This window comes from Cynara cardunculus (genome assembly GCF_001531365.2).
Source record: "Cynara cardunculus var. scolymus isolate 2C chromosome LG 11, CcrdV1, whole genome shotgun sequence".
NCBI classification, from domain to species: domain Eukaryota; kingdom Viridiplantae; phylum Streptophyta; class Magnoliopsida; order Asterales; family Asteraceae; genus Cynara; species Cynara cardunculus.
In genome coordinates, this window is record NC_037538.1 from 941,243 (window position 1) to 961,790 (window position 20,548).

The 20,548-nt window shown below is 31.3% G+C and overlaps 2 protein-coding genes across 2 annotated transcripts; both read right to left on the reverse strand.

Annotated features, from left to right (window-relative positions):
* Positions 1 to 3,083: 3,083 nt before the first annotated feature.
* LOC112520889 lies at positions 3,084 to 10,331 on the reverse strand. The gene is made up of 7 exons (XM_025129513.1): positions 9,800 to 10,331; positions 8,948 to 9,100; positions 8,558 to 8,640; positions 4,594 to 4,684; positions 4,063 to 4,511; positions 3,628 to 3,826; positions 3,084 to 3,528 (listed from the first exon to the last, which is right to left on the reverse strand). The coding sequence occupies exons 1-7, from the start codon at positions 10,329 to 10,331 to the stop codon at positions 3,233 to 3,235; spliced, it is 1,803 nt and encodes a 600-aa protein (XP_024985281.1). The 3' UTR covers positions 3,084 to 3,232.
* A 4,331-nt stretch (positions 10,332 to 14,662) lies between these two features.
* On the reverse strand, positions 14,663 to 18,761 carry LOC112520891 (ankyrin repeat-containing protein ITN1-like). The gene is made up of 4 exons (XM_025129514.1): positions 18,239 to 18,761; positions 17,718 to 17,785; positions 15,402 to 15,674; positions 14,663 to 15,277 (listed from the first exon to the last, which is right to left on the reverse strand). Exons 1-4 carry the CDS (start codon positions 18,759 to 18,761, stop codon positions 14,663 to 14,665), a joined length of 1,479 nt encoding a protein of 492 aa, XP_024985282.1.
* Between the last annotated feature and the right edge of the window lie 1,787 nt (positions 18,762 to 20,548).

The window sequence follows — 20,548 nt, forward strand, 5'->3', positions numbered from 1 at the left end:
ATATATATATATATATATATATATATAGGGTTGGGTTCACATGAGATCAAGGGGTTTTCGTGAGACCTGTAAGACCAATTTATATTCATTGATCAACTTTATAAGTTAATGATCTAACGTTCTAAAATTGCACGGTGACAATTTTGTGATTATTGAGAAGTCTCGTGGCGTTTATGAATGTTAAGATCTGAAGATTGTATATCTAATATAAGGGTTGAGAATTGGTCTTACGGGTCTCATGAAAAACACTTGGTCTCACATGATCCCAAATATATATATATATATATATATATATATATATATATATATATATATATATAATCCAAAGTTAGAGATGATATATTTTTTTTTGAAAGGCAAAAATGAAGGACAAAGAAGAGATCTTCGGCACGGCCATCACCCTCACCAAGCCAACCAATATATTAAAAAACAGATCCAGCAAGAAGCTAGACACAAGAAGATACAAGAATTCACCACAACAAGCAAGAACAAAAGGAAACAAAACCGAAACACCCCCATACAAAGACCAAGACAAAACCCAAACAAAAGACAGATAAAGAGACTAAACAAGGTAAGGAGAATAAGACCAACTATCCCAATTAAGAAGGAACTTACAATTCCTATTCCCCATCCAAAGCTTGGATAAATTTTGAACCCAAGAAAATGGGTCTTCACCTTTCTTCTTAATTTTCGCACCATCCTCAGCATGAAAAATTTCATTCCGCCACTTCCAAAGTTGCCAAAGTACCACAACGCAAACAAATAAGAAAGTCACTCCAACCTTGCGATGAGTGCCTACTTGATTGATTAGCATTTTAAAATCAGACACCATACTTTAACATACCTAGGTATTGAAGGATCCTCTTAAACCATTAATTAATTCCAAAATTCAGTATATAAACTAATGGTATATATATATATATATATATATATATATATATATATAGGTTCCCAAATGTAGAGTTACAATGAAAATACCTCATCTTGGACATACTGTTGTCCCTTTTTCTCATCAGGCATGCTTTGATCACTCTCATCAGGCAACACTTAGAGAATCAATTAAACAAAGCAAATTCAATGATTTAAGATTCACAAGTAGCATTTTGTTTAATTATTAATATACATTTCTAGCTTAATTCATGTGTTTTGTGCGCAACCCATTAATTTAAGTTCGATTATTTTCAGAATGTAAAATCTTGAATTTCAATTAAAGAGGGATTTACATGAATAGATGAGACGACCCCAGAATCCAAGTTTGCTTCCGCTAAGAAATAAATTAGGTTTTCTCGCTAGCATTTCCAAAGGTCGTTGCAACTCCCATTTTTTGCTTAGGACTGTGCCTCAGAGAGTGTGAGAGAAAGAGGTCAGGGGGGGCTAAAAAAATGAAAATTGAAGAACATTCTAATAATCGTTTATCTGTACGGTATGCACATGTTCATACAAGTAATTGATTGATAATATTTTCTGGTTTCTATGCACACACATGCGCATACCTGAAAAATTACTTACAAATTACTTGTATGCACCTGTGCATAATCTACAGATGAACGATTATTAAGATGTTGCTTAGTTTTTCAATTTTTTTTTGTTTTCCTTGAACCTAACCTTATATTATAATATATATATATATATATATAGAGAGAGAGAGAGAGAGAGAGAGAGAGAGAGAGAGAAAAGAAAGTTTAAATGCAAACACAATATTCATGATGAATATCATATTAATGTATGAATATTAAAGAGTTGTTGTAAATATATGAACATGCATAAATACTCATAATGGATATTACACAAATATATCATTTGACATAAAAAAACATAAAAAACATAAAAAAACATATAAAAACAATATTGAGATAGATGTCAAATAAAAAAGAATGACATTTTTGATGTAATTTGTTTGATTAAAATATTAGTTATTTTTAAGATAATTTAGTTTAAAAATTAAGGGGGTAAAAGTTTTTTTATTTAAAATAAAAATAAAAAATCAAACATGGTAGGTGTAAATCCTAACTTCAATTTTTACCCCAAATCACTTCTTAATTAACGTTTTATATTTTAATCGTTGATTAGTTTTCAAAACTTTGATCAATGGCCAAGATTTGTTTATTAATTAAATAATCATCTTACTGTGCTACATAAAAGTTTCAATTTGGTATGTACGATCCTTTGTTTGAGACTCAGTTGTAAATATTTTCATCATTTTATCTCATATTTGCTACTAAAACGACAATACTTCAAATAATATAACAAACTAATCATATTTGCACCGAACCAACAAGAAATCTTATTAAAACACTCTGACTCTATAAATCATCCTCAAACTCATTAAAACACTAAAACTGATATAAAAGAAGTGCATACGTGTGTGTGTGTGTGTGTATATATATATATAAAGAGAGAAGTCCAAAAAAACCCGAAGTAACTTTCACATTTCGAGTGATTAAGTTTATAAATTTCTTTTAGCAAATTAATTATTGAACTTACGGAAATGAAACAAATAAATCCTTGAACTTTTTTTTTTACTTTTTGACAGACATCCGTTTTAAACATTTGGTTTTCGAAAAACATCTGTTGGTGCCTTTAATTACCCCCAAAATCCGAAAATAAAAACAAAAAGAAGATGAATATATCACGATTTGCAGTGGACATGACCCGATCATTTGGCGAGTGTTCTTGTATATGGATTTCATTCATGATGTTCAGTCAGTGAGTAGTTGTGCTTAGAGCTCACAATATCGGTTGGGGAGTAGAAAAAATTTGTCTTATAAGGGAATGAATACCTTCTTTTTCAGACACATATTAAAATCACAAGTCTAGGTACAAACAAAACGGACAATATCTGAAACGGTTAGTCTGTGATGTTACATGATCATAGCTTCAAATCATGATATATGAGTTTCAAGCTCTACCCATAATTACTCGACGTATGCTTTGATTAATTTCCTTCTGCTACTACTAGGGAAAATACTAGTAAAATTAGGGGTTACGCCAAAATAGAAGTACATGAATTGAAATTATGTCAAAGAAGTAGAACAATTTTATGCATTCATCATTCTCAATCTCTAATGTTACATGTGAGCTTTCAATCATTATTTTTAGGCAAATTAGATCACAAACTGACCTTATTCAAATAAGAAAAGTTTTAGGTTAATTGGGCTAGAATTAATACATTCTAACATCTTGAATTGCCAACTACAAACACACACGCACACACACATTAAATGTTTTGCACCTAAAGAAACACTTTCTTGTAACGCTTGCGAAAGATAGTTGGTCCATATGTGACGTAGAATAGCTCAATGAGCAGAGGAAATTGTATTATGGCAAACAGACCCACTGGAATACTTGTTATTATAACAAGAGGAACTGCAATCCAGTTGCATTTATCTTGAAGCACAAGTGCAAGAGTTGCACTGAATGTGATCATGGTAGCTGCTAATGACACGAACAAGGTGAAAAGTCCACCCATCAATCTCCTTGGCAACACATGAAGGAAGTCTGCTTCTCCATAGCGTGAAGTAAGTATTCCTAAGAACAACAACGCCGAAGTAGCTGAAGTAAATAACGCAGTGGCATCTGATATGAAAAAAAGCATATATGCTATTTTTCTTTCATCTTCTTTTCCACCTGGGAGCGTGAAGACAGCTGCAAAAGCCATTGTCACTATGAGTGTTGCTACAACGCTACTTGCAGATGCAGTGTCTTTCATCCATTCTTTCCCTTCTTTAAGCAATTCTTTATGCTCATCAGTGAAAAGCATTCTAGGAGTTTTCTTGTCATTGTTTTCGCCTCCTCTCAGTGAAGGTTCTACAAAATCTTCAATTTCCTGCATGAATTAAGATACATGTGTGTTAATTGTTATGAAGTAACTACAACATGTAGATCCATCGTTATATTTAAAGAGATTTGAGAAATTACAAGGTCAAATGGGATACTAAAATTTTGAAATACATTTGCCTTTTTAAAAACCTTTCCTTTTGGGAAATTAAGGTGGTAGTTGTTGCCTCTTTAATCAAAAGGGACAATAGTTATTGCCATCACAAGGGTTTATTCTTTATATACCTGGAACCATTGAAGCTCTTGCTGCATTTGCAGAGCTGCACCGGTTACAATATTGAGTCGATGAGGCGGGGCCAACTTTGCAGCAATATGTAATACGTTCTCGTTTGTGTTTTCATCAGTGTGATTTAATACGACTCCCTTGTAGCTATTCATTTCCTTGACAAGATCGTATACTTGTTCTTGGCGTTGCTTGATGGCTTCGTAGAATATATGACGGTGTTCGAAATCGGACCAAGAAACAGACCACATAATGCTTGGGTATGTTAATATACACTCCTTAAGTACCTCATAATTTGCATATTCTACGGCCTTATTAACTGTGGACACAAAGAGCGCTGAAACAATGTCTTGGTCACCCTTTTCTATCACCATTTTGCATATGCAGTTTAAAAGATGATGGCTTTGTTTGTGTGTTAGCTTCAAATCATAGATGCCTTTGATTGGTGAAGCTACAAATACAAATATATGATCCGAAGTTATGTATATAGAGACGATTCATGATAGACAACTAAGATAAATGCATTAACATACCTAGGTATTGGAACATCCTCTTAATCCCTGTTGTAGCAGATGTACGTTTGTAGTTATAGTTGGAAAATTCCTTTGCGGTGTAGGCTGTTTCCTGAGAAATTAACTCCAAAGGATTACACAAAATTATACTACTTTTAATATTGGTGAATTAATATATCTATATATATATATCTATATATATATATATATATATATATATGAAAATTCAAATAAATTCAATTTTCCAACTGAAATTAAATATACTTTTTAATTAAAAACATTAATTAAGATGACAATGATAAAAAAGCAAATTCATTTAAATTATGGTCACGTTTAATTAAATGATTTTTTATTTTAATTTTAAATTAAAAACTTTTACCCCTTAATTTTTAAACTATTAACTTTAAAATTTCTAATATTTTTATCAAACAAATTACATGAAAAACAAGAATTTCATTCTCTTCAATATGACATCTATATCAATATAGTTTTTCCTTTTTTAACCATTTTTTTTTACGTGAAATGTAATATATTACGTTCAGGTGTGTATAACAGCTCGACCCCGTAAGTCGGTATCTGGACATCATATTTTTCAACACTTTCTTCGACGTCATAAGTATATTATAATCTGACATGACATCAGGTTCTTCAACAACCCATCGAGAACGAGCGAGAACCCATCCACTACAAAACAAATTACTCTTACCCATAAAAATCATTCAAAGAAATTTCCTTAGGTGATTACAGACGGATTACCCATAAAATACCAATGGTTCGGTAGATCCGATGTTTTTCAAGAAAATGCCAACGGATTACTCAAAAAATCCACGGGTAATCTATCACTAATTTGAGTTTCCCACCAACCATTTACCCACCAATTTTTGTGACGGTTTTGCGACGAATCACCCATTTAGTGACGGATTTTCCAAGAAAACTTCTGTAGGTAAAAAAATTTCATTTAGTAGTGATCAAGACCAATCGTGAAACTATCAAGACTAATCGAGAATCCATTCATTGACTTGTTGTATATTTAGGTGTGTAAAACCATAACCTACCACCTTCATTTTCTATCAAGAATCTATCAATTGATTTATTATATTTTTATGTGTGGGAAACCATAGCCTACCACATTCAGCCTTTATCGAGACAACGGAACCCAACGACCACCTTCATTTTTCATCAAGAACATATCGATGATTTATTATCTTTTTTGTGTGTAGGAACCATAGCCTACCACATTTAGCTTTTATCGAAATGGATTGGAACCCGTTAAGACCAATCAAGAACCCATCGAGATGGATCGAGAACCTATCGAGACCAATTGAGACTAATCAAGAACTCGTCCATTGACTTGCTGTGTGGTTGTGTATGTAAAATCATAACCTACCACCATCGAAACCGACTAAAAACATATCAATCATTACCTAACATTTTCATCTTTTATCGAGATGGATCAGGAACCTATCGTGACAAATCGCAAACTCATCGAAATCAAACGAGAACCCAATAAAAGAAAAAAAAACTAAAGTATGTGGAATTGAAACTGTAGCATGTTCATAATGAAAACTATAGCATGTTCATAATGAATACGATGTATATGCAAGATGAATATTATGGTGAAAAGTTAATATTTATGATAAATGTCATACTAATATCAATACTAGAGAGTTATTATATACACTTGATAATACATAAATATTCATGATGAATTTTATAGTGAAAATGTATATTTATGATGAATATCATACTGATGCATGAATACCTAAAAGTTGTTGTATACATATTCATCACGAATAATATGTACATTCATGATAAATATTATAGTGAAAATATATATATTAATGATGAATATCATATTGATGTACAAAAACTGAAGAGTTACTCATATACTTGAACACACACACACACATGCACATACATATACATATTCATGACAAACGTTATAGTGAAAATATATATTAATGATGAATATCATATTGATGTACAAAAACTGAAGAGTTACTCATATACTTGAACACACACACACACATGCACATACATATACATATTCATGACAAACGTTATAGTGAAAATATATATTAATGATGAATATCATATTGATGTACAAATACTGAAGAGTTACTGCATACATGTGATCATATATAATATTTGTTTGGTTAAAATATTAGTTATTTTTAAGGTAATTAGTTTAAAAATTAAGGGGGTAAAAGTTCTTTTAATTAAAAAAGAAATTAAAATAAAGTAGACATGTGATTCAAGTCTGAAATTAATTCTATTTTTGCCCCTAATTATTTCTTAATTAACCATTTTTAAACCATTGATTAGTGTTTTTAATTTTGATCATAGTTAGGATTTGTCCTTTGCTTTACAATGGAAAATTGATTTTTATCTGAACCCTAGGGAAGGTTCAAACGAGCATAACTTCATTTTATGAGAAAGCGAGAACATCTTACTATAATTAATCACATGTGATATTATATTCCAACTCATATGATACATATGCAATACTAAATCAGACACGTGGACGACCTTTGAGGCGACCTAGGTTATGAGTCAAGTTACCCGTATACCACTAGTCTCCCTCACATGTATTATAACATGTGATAATGGTGTTATTGATGTGATTCTATAACATGTGATACTAAATCAGAGACGTAGACGACCTTTGGTGCGACCTAGGTTGTAGGCCACGTCGTCCGAACATCACCGTCTATTATCCTATATGATAAGGTTGTTCTCGCATTTTCATAGAATGTAAGTATTCTCGTTTGAATCTTCACACACACACACACACATATATATATATACACACACACATGTATATATGTATATATATATATATATATATATAGAGAGAGAGAGAGAGAGAGAGAGAGAATTAGGTTTAAAAGCGAACGTGCCTATTTAAGAGAATAAGAAAACGGTGAATCAAATGTAATTTTATTCTAACATCACGTACAAAATCACATGTGATTCACGCGACTTTGCCCCACGACCTGAAGACGCGGAAATCATATGTGATTTTGCACGTGATTTGACCGTTTTCGTATTCTCTTAAATAATTAACATTATCGTTTGATCCTCCCTCTATATGTGTGTGTGTGTGTGTGCGGAACTTCTTTTGAGAACTCTCTAAATCTTGAGAACTCTGAGAATCAGTGCATCGTATGCTATTTCATATTATTTTTTCATCTATGGATAGAATTTAATACAGTAATCAACATACATTTGTTTCACAACCTGTTTGTTTCATATGTACTCAGTTCAAAATATGAACCTTTTGGCGTGTTTGTCAAACAAAAAATACACATAAAAGTGGTTCACATTGCATTGTGAACTGAATACATATGAAACAAACATATGTTAAAACAAATATATGTTAATCAGTGCATTAAATACCATACTTAGATAGAAAATCATGTGAAAAAACTTTAACGTACAATTCTCGCGGATCTCATAAATTTTGGAGTTCTCAAAAGATTAAACCCATGCACATACACATGCATGCATGCATACATACATACAAACATACATACATACATACATACATACTAGGACATCACATATATACGCAAACGTGTGAACATGTGATATTGTACGCAATCACATGACACTAGGAAAACAAGGGTGCAAACGCGACTTGACCGATGACCTAGGGCGAAACCAAAGTCGCCCGACTTCTAATTTAGTATCACATGTGATGACCTATAGTATCATATGGGATACGATGTTCCCGCGTTTTTGTAAAATTGTGATGTTCTCATTTGAATTTTATGTGTGTGTATACGGTCAGAAATCCTAAATAAATATAACCGAAATCATGAAATAGCAAACAATACATATTATTCAAACAGAAAAATTTATCGAGATAGAAACAGATTTGTTCATACAACCCCTAGACATGGTAAATAGTGTTTGGAAAGGTTCATGTTAAATCGAAAGCAATTAAGATATGGAGTTATATATATATATATATATATAATACCATATCATGAGCATATCGTTTACTCGTCGTCTTCTCATCAACAGGTGTCATGAGTTTACTACGCTTCTCGTCCACATGCAACGCTTGAAAAGATATAAACCAAATACAGTTAATAACATGGATCTAAATGAAAGTTCACAACTAATTAAATCAATCCTTTCTATTAATCCAAAACACATATATGTTCTATGTTTATAATTATCGAGTAACAAAACCAAACTTAATTTTGAGAGGAAAAATCGTTCTATTTTTTAGTTTTAAAGTGTAGACGTGTTTTGCAAAGAAGAGACAACAACCATTGTATCGAATACCTACCAATTAATCGAAACAAACATGTTATTTATCTACATTAATTAAATAAGAAAAGAAATTAGTTAAAGAGAGATTTACAGTTATAAATGAGACGACGCCAAAATCCAAGCTTTTTTCCGCTATAAAAAAGTTCTGGTTTGCCAGCTAGTACCGACAAAGATTTTTGTGAGTCATATAGTGTGCCGCCTAGGACACCCTTTGAGTACGCTTCGACTAGGTTTAATGCTACGTCTGCATATATATATAACAATAAACAACTTTAGTAATTTCGAAGTTATATGTAATTAAACTTGACGTCTTGCGAGAGTAAAAGTTTTGATGAGAATGGTAAGTTTTGAACCATCAACCCATGGCCCAAGAACTGGTCTGGTCCTGGGCCGGGCGCAAACCCAATTATTTTCTTTTTTCAAAAATCAATTTTGAACGTGTTTGAAGATTTTTTTTGGACAATATCTTATTGAAATACACTTTAAACTTTATAATTGGGTTATTCAAAGACACTTTAAAGATATTCTTCTAAATCTTTTTTACACAAAAAAGTTATAGATGTTTTATAATTACGATTTTCGAGATTTAGAATTGAAACACTTACAAAAACTTGAAAAACGTCACAGAAAACTTGAAAATCTTGATATATAATTCATAAAAACTTATTTTTAAAAAATATCAAGCCTATGTATAACTAGTCTCGGACAGGGCCATTATTTTTTAGAAAAGTGTAAACGGTTGAGGACTGTCGGGCCAGACCCATTTGGTTCTTCGTCTATATATATATATATATAGAGAGAGAGAGAGAGAGAGAGAAGGGGGAAGGTTTGAAACGAAAACACTCTCAAACACGAGAATAGATCTAAACCGTAAGATGAGGGGTGTGTGTGTGTATATATATATATATATATAAAATCTAGTTTGTAAGTTATATATATGTACCGAGGAATCCAGCATCAATGGCGTTAGTAAGTAAAGGGCCGAGAAACAATGTTCGAGTCGGATTTCTTGAATTGAGAGGGTTTAAAAAAACACTCGTCAACGAATACAAGTATACAAGCATTTCCTTCTTCCTTCCGCACCTGGCAGCATAGAGCAACGCCGTAGTTCCATCCCTATTCTTCTGCAAGGCCATCTCTTCAGGTTTGGAAGAATATGTGAGCAATAATATTGCATCAATCATATTCCCAACCTTAGTAGCGTAATGGAGGGCCGTGTCTCCTTCATCGTTCTTTGCTTCCATCGCACAATTGATCAAGTCATGATCATTATTAAGACTTTGAAGCAAATTTCGGACAAAATCATGGGATTGATTCGTTCCGACGGCTATCATTAGCGGCGTCTCCAACCGCCAACTGATTGGCTTGATTTGTAGTTCTGGTTTCTCTTGAAAGATTTTACTTACGAAATCCCATTTATCACGAATCACAGCATTGTAAATTTTGATATCGATTTCTTGGGACTCGTAAACCATTTTGGTTGAGTTGATTTGATTTGGTATATTGAGATATAAAATCCAACTAGGTTGGATGGCTGGCTACTTATAGATTTATTATGAAGTAAGTTACGGATTTGGTCCCTGCGGTTTTAAAGTTTTCTTTGGATGAATTTGTGCAACTTTCTATTACAAAAAAACCCCCTATGTATGCATTTTTGACATGTTTTGGTCCTAGCCAGTAACAATCGCTAAAAAGTATCCGTTAAGTAACGGTATTTTGGTAAATTGCCAATTCTTTTTTCTTATTTTCCCATTTAAATAAACAAAAAAATATGTCATATTAATTATTTTATATTACCCAAAAATTATAACATTTACCCCCTCCTACTATAACAAAACTGATTTTATGAAAGGCCTAGAAATAAACAGCATTCTATAAAAATATTTTATAGGACTTAGTTTATAACATCAACAAAGACAAAGAATAAAACGAAACATTAAAATCGAGATGTATCTCGATTACTCTTTTAGTTTTAAAAAATAGATATAAATATTAGTTTCAAATTCTAGTAAAGTCGTCATTCTTTGATCCTTGTTACATATTATTACAGCTCTTGGTTTCTTTTTGGGTAAATTGAAATCACGTTTATGAAATGCTTATTTAAGTAAGCGTTTATCAAGTCACATTATCTTATCGGATGAATATGGTAAGAACCAAGAATCTTACCCGGTAAGAGTGAGATAAGGACTAAGGGGCCGTTTACCAAACATTTACCCAGTAAGCACTTACGAAGAAAATTCAATGCTATTATTTATTACCGGGTAAGATTTTAGTCAACAAAAACGGTTTTTTTATGCAACAATTTGCGCGGTAAGAGCTAACTGTGGTAAGAGTCATTGCCCTCACTTACCGGGTAATACTCTCGGTCCTTGCCTCGATCTTATCGGATAAGATTTTTGATCTTTATCATATTCATCTGGTAAGGTAATATAATTTGGTAAGCGCTTACCCAAATAAGCATTTGGTAAACGACCCATAACTTTCTAACATTAACCTATAACACATCATTTATTATTTTAGAAAATAAAATAAGAGGGAATTCTTGTTCTTGCATATTTTGAGTTGGAAAGAAAGAAAAAGATGTTACATACTTTTTTCCTTTTCATGTTTCACGAGTTAGAGAGAGAAAAAAAAGCTCATATATTTAAAATATGTTTTTCAGTTAATTCCGTAACTCAACTGGTAAAATATTGATTTTGTTTTTTAAGGGTGTATTTGATATCTAAACAAAACATGACAAAATCAACACATAACGGTCGTTCAACATTTGGTACGACATGGTTTGATGAGACACGATTGGTAAAATAATCAAAATATGTCATTAAAAAGTTTTGTAATTTATTAAATTATTAAAACATTTGGTAAGACATGATTTGCTTACATCTTTAATTATATATTTTGCTTAGTTTTTGTAATTATAATAAAATAAATATTTTTATAACAAAATATATCATTAAAAAGTTTTCGTCATGATGATTGAGATGAAACCAAAATATGAAGCATATTAATTTCCAATTTCTATTTTATACTATTTGTTATTTTTAATATTTATTAAATTACATAAATTAACAAAAATATAGAAAACGTATAAATTAAATAATATTTTGAGGATAATAAAATTATAAAGAGATAAATGTATTTGACGATTTAGAAGAAAATTTAGTTTTTAGTATATTGTTAAACTATAGACTTGTTCCTCCTCGTTCCATGGATGGTGGTGGAACATGCTTGTTCCACTCTGTTTCATATAAAAAGTCATGCCAAACGTTTAACAATCGTCTCTGTTTTATTATGTCATGTTCAGTGTACCAAACGCACCATAAAAGTCACAAGTTCATGTTCTTCAGGACCATTGCAATATTTGTTCTTCAATTATAGCATCATTCAATAAATCCTTTTCTTCCGACATTGAGTTTGCCTTCTTTTTTTTGTCTATTCACTTTTCTGTGCTTCATTGTCACTGCACAAATCAACTTTTCTTTTCTTGAATATGATCGCAAGGAACGACTTTTTTCCTTACTTGAATGATAAGGATCGATTTTTCATTAGACCAACCATAACGTGAGATGGCATGTACACTACTTCATGGCACGTCACCAAGACAATCGTGACATCGGAAAACAAAAACGGCTAGTAACCTCTTATTTGAATGAATCGTGTTGAGATAATTTTTAAATAACAAGACTCAATAAAGTTATATAATTTATTTTGTCATGATTAATTGTTAACTAAATATATTTATTTTAATTAACATAATTGTTTATAATATATAACATAATTATACAATAAATGTAATCAAACATATTTTTATATAAATTAAACATTTTTTTTAATTATATTAGAAAAAGGATAACTCAAATATGAATAATTATATATTTTTTATTAATTTTATCATATATATATATATATATACACACACACACTAGAAGAGTACTCGCGCAATGCAGCGAGAAATATCTCGATTTTTATTTTTATTTTATTATTTTGTCTTTGTCGATGTTATAATACGATTTTATGTGTTTTTAAGAAAAAAGAATGATTTTATTTTTGAATAAAATATAAATTTAAAGATATCATAAAAATTTGAAAAACAATATATCAATGTTAATATCAAATCAACTATTTAAAAGTTCTCATTTTTATGTAATTTCTTTAATTTATTTTTTATTATAATTTAATTTAAGTTTAATAACAAAATAATTTATTTTTGGTTTTATAATATAACATTTTATAAAGATAATAATTAAGTATTATGTTAGATTTCAATGATTATGCTAATTATATTTTAGATTTTTTATATTTAAAATGAGATGTTTATTCTGTATTTGATTATGTTCATCTGCAGTTAGTTACACAAATTCAGATATGGAGCTTTAATAAGTTGTACTTACGCACAATCTACTTGCAATCTTCAGTTTTAAGTAATACGCATTAATAAACAGTACTTTACGCATAAAAAATGGTTTTTAAGAGTTTTTGTCAAATGCTTTATAATATAGTATAGATTAACATAATTGTTTATAATATATAACGATAATTACATAATAAATGTAAAATCAAACATATTTTTATATAAATTAAATATTTTTTTTGAATTATATTAGAAAAAGGATAACTCAAATATGAATAATTATATATTTTTTACATTATTTTACTGTTTTTTCTAAACTTCATCTCATATAAAGTCGTGTTCAAACAAGAATAATATCTATTTAACAGAATAAAAAACGGTTAAATCATATGTGATTTTACACTAATATCATATACAAAATCATATGTAATTTACGGGACCTTGTTCCGCGATCTAGACGCACGGCCAAAGCCACCGGCACACGTTTTTTTACCGTTAAAAGTAAAATCACCTTTTTTTTGAACCACTTTAAATATCATTACAAGCAAGTATCCATTCTTGGTATTATTTGCTTTATGCTTAATTTAATCACTTCACGAACACTACTATTCTTTTCATAAAGGTGATATTACCTTTGTATATTGTACTCTCAACATGTAGCGTACCCCTTTCTGTCACAACATTCTACCATTTTGTGGGACCATTCATACATGTTTTAGACTTTACGTAATTATATACGCTACAACAAAATTGGGTTTATAAGACGTCCTCAATCTCTAAGCATCATAATAGATCGCTTTATAGGACTTAATTAATAGTACCAAAATATAAAGCGTCTTATCTAAAAGTGTTGTAATAAGTTTTTATTACGACGTTATAAAAACTTATTACAACGCCTTTAGATAGAACACTTTATTTTTTTTAGTCCTATAAAGAGGTCTATTAGGACGCTTAGAAATTGGGAGTGTCATATAAACTCGATTTGTTGTAGTGATATGTTTTAACATTTAGCTCAGTTATAATAATTTAGCTTAAGTATAATGTTTTAGGACTTCATTCATTTAACTGATTTGATGATTTTCTATTATAACTTTCGAATATTGTTGGAAAAAGAAATTTCATATGTTACTTAGTCATTTTAGAGCATTTTTATTCTCTTTAATTTGTAAGACTTTTAACATAATATATGATATGATCGTTCATATTTCCTTTATATATTGTGCTCTCAACATGTTGTATACTGGTTCTTTTGGTCCTACTATGCTTTATATATTCCAATCCTCATCATATAAGCATTTCATTAATTATGATAAATATTTTATATTAGGGAACAATCAAAACTTCTATGAAATCACATATTAATCAAATGAAATGGACGGTTGAGATTGAGTTATATTATTTGTACAAATATAAAGAGTTGCATCATAACTTAATTAAATTTTGTCTTGTATCTAATTAATGAATCATTCTCTTGTTCTGCTTGTGAAAGATGCTTGGTCCATATGTGGAGTAGACCAGCTTAATGAGCAAAGGAAACTGTAGCACTCCAAACAGACCCACAGGAATACTTGTTATTACAAGAAGAGGAGCTGCAATCCATGTCACTTTATCTTGAAGCACTAGTGAAAGGGTTGCGCTGAATGCTACCAACGTAGCTGCTAACGACAAGAACAAGAACACAAGTCCGATCGTCATTCGCTTTGGCAACGTGTAAAGGAAGTCATCTGCCGCATAGCGTGAAGTCAGTATCCCTAAGAACATTAACACCGAAGTAGCTGAAGAAAATAAGGCAATGGCATCTGATATGATGAAAAGCATAAAGGCTCCCCTATCCAAGTACACCGGATTTCCTTCGTTTTTGTTTCCACCAGGGACCGCGAAGGCAACTGCAAATGCCATTGTGACTATGAGTGTTGCTACCACGGTACTTGACGATGCCGTGTCTTTCATCCATTCTTGGCCTTCTTTAAGCAAGTCTTTATGCGCATCGGTGAAAACCATTCTAGGAGTTTTCCCCTCTTTGTTGTAAGCATTTTTACATGCGGGTTGTACGAAATTAGTTTCGATTTCCTGCACAAAGTAATAATTAATGTTTGAAATATATATATATATATATATATAGTTGTTGCCCGTTACAAGTGTTGTAAGGGACAACTATTATTGTCACTCGACTTGATTAATCCATTATGATCACCTTGAACCATTGAAGCTCACGTTGCATTTGTAAAGCTGCTCCGTTTATAATATTTAGTCGACGAGCTGGGGCCAACTTTGCAGCAATATGTAACGCGTTCTCTTTTGTATCATGATTAACGTGACTTGCTATAAACGCCTTGTAGCTACTCATTTGGTAGACAAGATTGTATATTTTTTCTCGGCGTTGACTGATGGCTGAATGGAACAAATAGAACCCATCGGAAGCCCAAATAATGCTTGGGTATGCTAATATCACTACACCAAATGTTGTCTTAGACAACAAATGTAAATTACCTATGTTGCTTAAGATACGCTAAGACAACAAAGACTATTATATGTTGCCTAAGTTTCCTCTAATGCAACATATGGTTCTATGTTGCCTAAGTGTGACCTTAGGCAACATATAAATGATTCTATGTTGCCTCCACGTATCCTAGGCAACATATTAGCCTACGTTGCCTTAGTTCAATGTTGGTCACTCATATTTTTTTTTTAAATCCATCAAAGTTTACTTAATCAACATATATTCATATACTATGTTGCCTAAGGTAAAAACATAAATCCAACAAAGTTTACTTAGACAACATATATTCCTATTTCTATGTTGCCTAAGGTAAATATTATAAATTCAACTCAATTTACTTAGGCAACATATATTATTGTTTCTATGTTGCCTAAGGTAAATATTATAAATTCAACTCAATTTACTTAGGCAACATATATTATTGTTTCTATGTTGCCTAAGGTAAACAAATTGATGCTTCCAAGGTTGACAACTCGCATTGCACAAAAGATTTATCACAATTTACTTAGGCAAAATATACTGTAGGTCATATGAGATGGCATGGTAAAAGGGAAACGTCTCCGTAGGACAAAGGGGGGGGGGGTATTTTCAACTTAGATCTTCATTGCTGTTTCTTTCACTATGTAAGTCACATTTCTGCTTGTGTTTCATTCTCTAAAGTTGCTGTTTCTTTCACTCATGTTATCAAATTTGCTTCCGTCTTTGGACTCACCAACTACACCAGCGTCATCAGAGACGAGCACACCTACTAATTGGCCACTTGCTCTAGATATACGTATCAATTGTCGCCGCATCCAAGTGGAACCGACGGAAGAACCGATTACAAAGAAGGCAAGACGAGGAATTATCACCGGAAAGGCGATTAAGAGAGACAACGTTTTAGGTTAAGTTTTTAATTTTGTGTTATTGAACTTGTTGTCTACTTTTAGACTTATTTAGGAAAAAAATTATCTTTCAATTATTGAACTTAATTAGTTTTGTTTGGTTATAAAAGTTGTTTATATAAAACATTTGGTTATTTGTTTGCTTGTTTGAGATTCATTTGTAGAAAGTGTGCAAGAAAAAACTACACCATGGTACACAAAAATCTTAGGCAACAATTAAACAATATAAATGTTGCCTAAAAGAAATTTTATATTAGGTTAATTACAGTTCAAAGGCAACATATCTAAATAGAGTATGTTGTCTAAGCTGATATTTTAAGCAACATATTCAGATAGAGTATGTTGTCTAAGTTGATATGTAAGGCAACATATAAAGATAGAGTATGTTGTCTAAGCTGATAACTYACGCAACATATGTTTTTTGCTTAGGCAACATAACCTTTTGTGTGTTGCCTAAGAAGTCTGCTTAGGCAACATATTCTGTTTGCATATGTTGCCTTGGTTCTTATGCAACATTGAGAAGGCAACACTGCTTAGGCAACACGGGTTTGTTGCCTAAGCCTTAAGCAACATATAAACCCCTCTTAGACAACATTTTTCATTTGTTGCCTAAGTGGCATTTTGAGGTAGTGTATACACTCCTCAATTACCTCAGAAATCCCAGATTCTATTGCTCTAAATATYGTGGATTGTAAGATCGCCCAAACAGCATATTGGTCGTGCCTTCCTATGACAATCGAGCATGAGAGATTTACAAGTTCCTTGGCTTGTCTATGTGTTATTTTCATATCATAGATGTTCTTGATTGGTGAAGCTACATCATCAATTATATATATATATATATATATATGATCCAAAGTTAGAGATGTTATATTGATCGTAAATATATAATTTTCAAATATAATTGCATTAATTAACATACCTAGGTATTGAAGGATCCTCTTAAACCATACTTTAGATGTAGATTTACTGCAGAAAAATTCTGTTGCCACCTTGTAGATAGATTCTTGAGAAATTAATTAATTCCAAAATTCAACATATAAACTAATGGTATATAATATATATATATATATATATATATATATATATATATAGGTTCCCAAATGTAGAGTTACAATGAAAATACCTCATCTTGGACATACTGTTGTCCCTTTTTCTCATCAGGCATGCTTTGATCACTCTCATCAGGCAACACTTAGAGAATCAAAGCAAATTCAATGATTTAAGATTCACAAGTAGCATTTTGTTTAATTATTAATATACATTTCTAGCTTAATTCATGTGTTTTGTGCGCAACCCATTAATTTAAGTTCGATTATTTTCAGAATGTAAAATCTTGAATTTCAATTAAAGAGGGATTTACATGAATAGATGAGACGACCCCAGAATCCAAGTTTGCTTCCGCTAAGAAATAAATTAGGTTTTCTAGCTAGCATTTCCAAAGGTCGTTGCAACTCCCATTTTTTGCGTAGGACTGTGCCTGCGTGCTTTCCGGCTAGTTCCATATATATTACGATAAACAACTTTAGTTTCCAAGCTATATATGTATATATATATATATATATATATATATATATATATATATATATATACCTTTTCGAAAGTGGAGATATGTGTATGTAGAACTTGTAAGTTAAATATGTGTACCGAGGAATTCGCCTTCAATGGCGGGACTAAGGAGATCGCCATGAACCAAACTCTCATTGGGAATCCCTGATGGCGGGGGGTTTAAAACACCCAACTTAGAAAACAAGAATTCAAGCATATCGTTCTTCCTTCCCAACCACGAGGCAAATAACAACGGCGTACCTCCAACATTATTCTTATGTAAGATTGTCTCCGGTTTGCAAGAATATGAAAGCAATAAAGTTGCATCAATCATATTTCCAATCTGAGCAGCATGATGGAGGGCTGTGTCTCCTTCTTTGTCCTCTTCAGCCAGCGCAACACGGATCAAGTCGTCACTAGAAAGACTGGACAGCAAGTTTTTGACAAAATCATGGGACCGATCCGTTCCCACGGCTATCATTAGTGGCGTCTCCAACCTCGAATTGATTGGCTTGGTTCGTAGATCCGGATGTTCTTGAAAGATGTTCCTTACAGAATTCCAATTGTCATCAAACACAGCTTTGTAAATTAGGAGATCAGTGTGCTGATACTCGTAACTCATTCTCGCGGAGTTAAATTGTATAGTGAGATTTCACATTAACTACGCTTGCTACTTATAGATATAATGTGGAGTATATTACGAATTTGATCCTTATGGTTTTAAAGTTATCTTGGAGTTAGTTGCTATAATTTTTGTTACAAAAAAACCCATATTTTGATCCCTGTCACTAACCACCATTAAGAAGCATCCGTTAAATGAAAGGGAATAAATGTTATTGCATATTTTGAGTTGGAAAAGAAAGAAAAAGATATCATATATATATATATATATATATATACTTACACTTTTACTTTTCATGTTTCACGTTTAGAGAGAAAAGAAGTTGATAGTTCTTATAGTGAAGTATATATTTTAGTTGATCTTTAAAAGATAGCTCAATTGATGAAATATAGGTTTTAGCTTTTGAAATATTAGCGGTTTAAGTCCTTACGACAATTGATTTGTTTGTGTCGCAGTTAACTTTGATGTTCCATCAGATAATCAAATCGAGCAATGCGTAATTGAACCAAATCCCTGTATCATTGGATGACGTTTAAAATTTCCAAAATAAGGTCATCTTGCTAATTGAACCCCCCGATCTATCACTTTCACATATGCTTACTTGTGTCAAAATCAAACTTTTCTTTCTTACATTTTCGTGCTATAATTTGATCACCCACGAAGAGTTCCAGATAACATTCTTCAATAAATCCTTTTTCTTCCAACATAAACTATGTCTTTTTTTTTAACCACAATTGGTTTGAGCTTGGCTCTAAAGGTCAAAAGTATCAGGAGATCTCACGTTCATATCCAAAGAAGAATAAAAATCCCCTTATGACCACGAAAGTTCAAATGCAACGACTCTGGGCTATCTGCAAAGCAGGTGGTCGCCCTGGGATTAGTCGACTCGCATAGCGGGTTGGATATACAGGTTAATCAAAAAAAACTATGTCTTTTTCTTTGCTTCATTATCACTACACAAATCAACTTTGCTTTAATTAAATGTCGATGGAAGGATTGACTTTTCTCTTTTTTCTTTACTCTAATATAATTGTAGGGATCAACTTTTTTTATACTACCAAAGGGTCTGTCGTAGTCTTTGACTTACTAGGAGGTCAAGGGTTCAAACATTATCGAAGATGAAGATGATGTGTACGTTTATTTATTATATTTTTCGTATGTAAATATTATATAAATTAAAAAAAATGAACTTTTTTTCTACACTCTATTAATATTATTGTAAGGAATAAGGATTGAGTTTTCATTAGGGCAACGATAATTATGTGAGATGACGTACCGCTGCATGCCACGTCACCTAGGTAAACCGCGTCATTCTTTCATTTGGATAAACCGTGTTGAAATGACTTTTAATTTATTTTGTGTTATTAAATAACAATAAATTTTTATTAATTATGTTTATTTATCTACTAAAAATAGTTTCTGTATAAACATCATTAATTTGAAAACATTATAAATATAAAATTAAACATATTTTTGTATATATTAAAAAAATTTCATTAAACATGTTTAAAGAAAAGGATAACTCAATTATGAAAAGCAAGTGTTTCACTATGTCATTTTATGAAGTGAATATATATTTATTCTATATTATAAAATATTTGACAAAAATTCTTAAAAACTAATTTTTATGTATAATAAAATACTGTTTGTTGATGTATATTACTTAAAATTTAAGATTATAAGTAAATAATGCATAAATACAACTTATTAAAATTGTATTTGTATAACTAACTGCAAATAAATATAATCAAATACTGGATAAACATTTCATTTTGAATATAAAAAAT